This window comes from Priapulus caudatus, unplaced genomic scaffold, assembly GCF_000485595.1.
Source record: "Priapulus caudatus unplaced genomic scaffold, Priapulus_caudatus-5.0.1 Scaffold65, whole genome shotgun sequence".
NCBI classification, from domain to species: domain Eukaryota; kingdom Metazoa; phylum Priapulida; class Priapulimorpha; order Priapulimorphida; family Priapulidae; genus Priapulus; species Priapulus caudatus.
Window position 1 is genome coordinate 546,110 of NW_014577126.1, and position 3,659 is coordinate 549,768.

Genomic DNA, 3,659 nt, shown 5'->3' on the forward strand with positions numbered 1-3,659 from the left:
GTAGACGGGTTTTCTATGTTATAGCTAGTAGATGTGACTGACCAAACGGTTGAGCGTAAGATATAGATGGAACGTTTGGTGTATTTAGAAATGACTGCCGCAACCAGTAAAAACATTTCTGCCATCCAGATAATCTTATTTATTTACAAAGTGCGATAATCATAGTTTAAAAAAACTAAGAAATTTTGAAAACCAGTAACTCACCCTATCGTACAACGCCGTCCACTTCTGCAGCAATGAAAAGAGAATAGAACAGTATAAGTAGACATAATTAATGCAAAGTGGAAAATATGACATAAACATAAACTGATGATAATCACGTACAATAACAAGGTTAGAAATAAATAGCAACACACACGCGCTCACGCGCACGCGCGCGCGCACACACACACACACACGCGCACATGGACGCACGCACACACACACGCACACGCACACGCGCGCGCGCGTAGAAGACTGTCTTCTGTACATGTATTTGTATTTGAATCACATGCAATAAAGATTTAATAATAATATTAATAATAAATTGTATTAATTTCGTTACGAACGTGCGCAGCACTCGTATAAGAAGGCGTGAAAACGTTTGCGAATTTTGAATAAAATTGGATTTAATTGTTGTTTTGAGAAATGTTCATTGATGTTTAATATGTGTGTGTTCGTTACTTCGTATGCGCGTCTGCGTGCGTGTTCACACGTGCGCGCTTATGTAAAAGTAGTATTTAAGCTAATTACATGAATAACTCATACACGATATAAACCATAATTTTGTGTGATAATCCTTTTGAGAAAACAAATAAATTTACGTGTTTGAGACAGTTGCACTTGTCTTTGCAGCTACAAGACTGTCTTTAACCGCATAACAATAGATTCATACAAAAAACGCATGAGATGATGTCTGTCAATGCTGTATTAATTTTCGAGACGTAAAAAATTACCTCGTTTTGCCAGCGCGGAAGTTGAAGTAGGAGTATTAGCAGCTACACTACTTAAAAGATCTCCACTAAGCAAAAAAACAACAACTCATACGAGTAGGTGTGCGGCACGCCTCTTCGTACGACGTTTTTACCGCCGCTAAAAGATCAAATCCTATTTAATGTCTGTTCTCCGATTTAAATGCATTTCCAGAGAAATTCGACAATAAAGGGCCACTAACTACGCTCGTATTGTAGCGGTGGCGCCTCGATCGCGGTGCGCCATCCGCCCGTGGTGAAACGCCGCACGAGCTGTCGGTTGACATTTTCACGCAACGACATTATCCGATTCGTTGGACGTAAATAGATCGCCAAACGTCGCTCTTGCACGAGCGATCGAGTACTCACTGACCACGACTACGCGCCGCGTCCTGTGCTCTGATGATATTGTTACACACAGGCGGCAATATTAGGCTTATATGGAAACTAGACAGAGAGAGAAAGAGAGAGAAAAAACAGCGTGTTATATTCGTATTTGTGCCAAACTCTATCGTATGAAACCGTTCTAGCCTAGCAGAATGCCCTAGTTCCTGAGATCGGCGATTCCATGCTCGCATAGCTATGGTACCTAAAAGTTACATGAGGAAGGCGCGGCGTAGACTGTGATTGGAAGACACAAAGTGCCAATCCTCGGCGAGCCTCGGCATCATGGCCGCATCACGTCTAGCCGTACAAGATGCGCTACGCTCGGTCTACATAGACTACCACTAAAACAACCCCCAGCCTAGCCTCGCTGACTAATTCATGCAACATTTGTAAAACATATGTTACACTGTAGTCCAATATTTTTAGCTCAAATATGGCCAAACCTGGACACTTTTCAAAACAAGCTGAATTTTTCAGGATTGGTTCAGAAAAATGTGTAGAATAACATACTAAAAGTCCCCGGAAATCCCCCTTGTGCGTTTTCCAGAATCCAAGATGGCGTCAAAAATTGCCCCGATTTAGGGGTTTTCCCATAACTCTGGCTCCAGTCGAGCTAGAAACATGAATTAAATGTCTAATGATATGTTTTAGGGCACAATAAATCTACTTAGGTACTTTTTGTGAGGTTTCAAATGATGCAAGTACCCTAATCCAAGATGGCCGCCATTTTTTAATACTTTGACGCGCCTTTTCCCGCGCCGTACGTGCTCACATCTTCACTTCAGCTGCTCTCATAAGTGTTTTGATAGATGCACCAGGCACATTGGATAGTGTTGACAAAGACCACCTCAGACACCTGTACAAGGCCCTTCTTGACAATGATCAAGCTGCCACCGACGTAGCAGAGGAAGAGTGTGTGAAGCAGTTGAGCTAGATCATTTCACAACTCCTTGAACATACTTCAAGTCAGAGCAGGACCGGTAAGCTGTGGGTACAGTACATCCAACAAGTGGCTCTTCTACATTTCATTCGAGCTGAAAGGACAGGGGACTGGAAGCTCCATCTCTACTGTGTGAGGAAAAATGATTCCACATATTCATGCTGCAGGACATCTACCCTATGCCAAATCTGCCAGGTTGTATTTACAACAGATGGATGAATTGGAGAAAACCATGCCGACTGATGAGTACAGTCTATTCACAGAAAAGGGGTACTTCACCATTCGTCGCAGGGACTCATTCTGGAGTGGTAACTTCTCAGATCAGACCATTGAACAGTTCCTGATGCGGTCGCTGAAAGCCTCTGGAAGAATGACACATGGCAGGGGCATCACTGATAGTACGTTGACTAAATGGGTCTATGCACTACCTCTCTGTGTTCCGTTCTGTGATGCACTTGAGAAGTTCACAGGAGTACACACCTGTACATCAGATCAACATAAAGACATGTTGCAAAGTACCCAGTCGAGAGATAACAAGCATCGATGTGTGTTTCTTGGATGGCTGGAAGCACATCCACCATTTGCGGGCTATGCACCTGATCAACTGGTGTCATTGTCCACCGGAGTCGTTGCGGATACATCTGTCGACTGTGACAATGCTGTAGAAATTGGTGAAAAGGCAGCATCAGAAATGTCAGGGAAAAGGTTCACAGACATCACTCTACGTCGTAATGACAAAGTGAAGACGATCGGTGCTAAAGAGAAGATGGTGCGAGTCAGAGGACAGCAAGTAGAAGTGAATTCATCTCTACTCTTCAATAGAATCACATGTGTCCTGAACAACAGCTCAGAGATAAAATCCCTCTTGGCGTATGAACTTGCTCCCCAGCCACCTTCGCTCTTCCAATATGGTGTGATGCGAAAACCTACAAAGAGTTCTTTGGGACTTCTGTTGAAAGAATTCAAGTAACCAACCAGCCTACCTGAAAATTGCATCTATGTTCTAGATGGCGGTCACTTTCTCCAATCTGTTGTCTGGCCTAAACCGTCTACCTATGCTGATGTGCATCAGTCGTACATTTCGTACATCCTGAGGCATTATGGAGCTTAAACAACCGTGGTGTTTGACGGATAGGGGGTAAGGCATCCACAAAAGAAGCTGAACAGAGGCGACGGGCCAGCAAAAACACTTCCAGAGACATCATACCCGGTGATGACATGCCTACTACTACAACCCAAGCTGCATTCCTTGCTAACAGCAACAACAAGATGAAGTTCATTCAAGCTCTACGCGATAAAATGTTGATGGCTGGAATACGTGTTAAGCAAGCAGAGGCAGATGCCGACACACGGATTGTCTCAACAGCGTTAGATCTAGCAGA

The 3,659-nt window shown here is 43.6% G+C and overlaps 1 protein-coding gene across 1 annotated transcript; it reads left to right on the plus strand.

Moving 5' to 3' along the window:
- The first annotated feature begins 2,419 nt into the window (after positions 1-2,419).
- LOC106821245 lies at positions 2,420-3,247 on the plus strand. The gene has a single exon (XM_014825961.1). It carries the CDS (start codon positions 2,420-2,422, stop codon positions 3,245-3,247), a length of 828 nt encoding a protein of 275 aa, XP_014681447.1.
- The last annotated feature ends 412 nt before the right edge of the window (positions 3,248-3,659 follow it).

Coding starts and splice junctions, on each gene's coding strand:
- LOC106821245 (XM_014825961.1), top strand. CDS start 2,420: ATGATTCCACATATTCATGCTGCAGGACATCTACCCTATGCCAAATCT.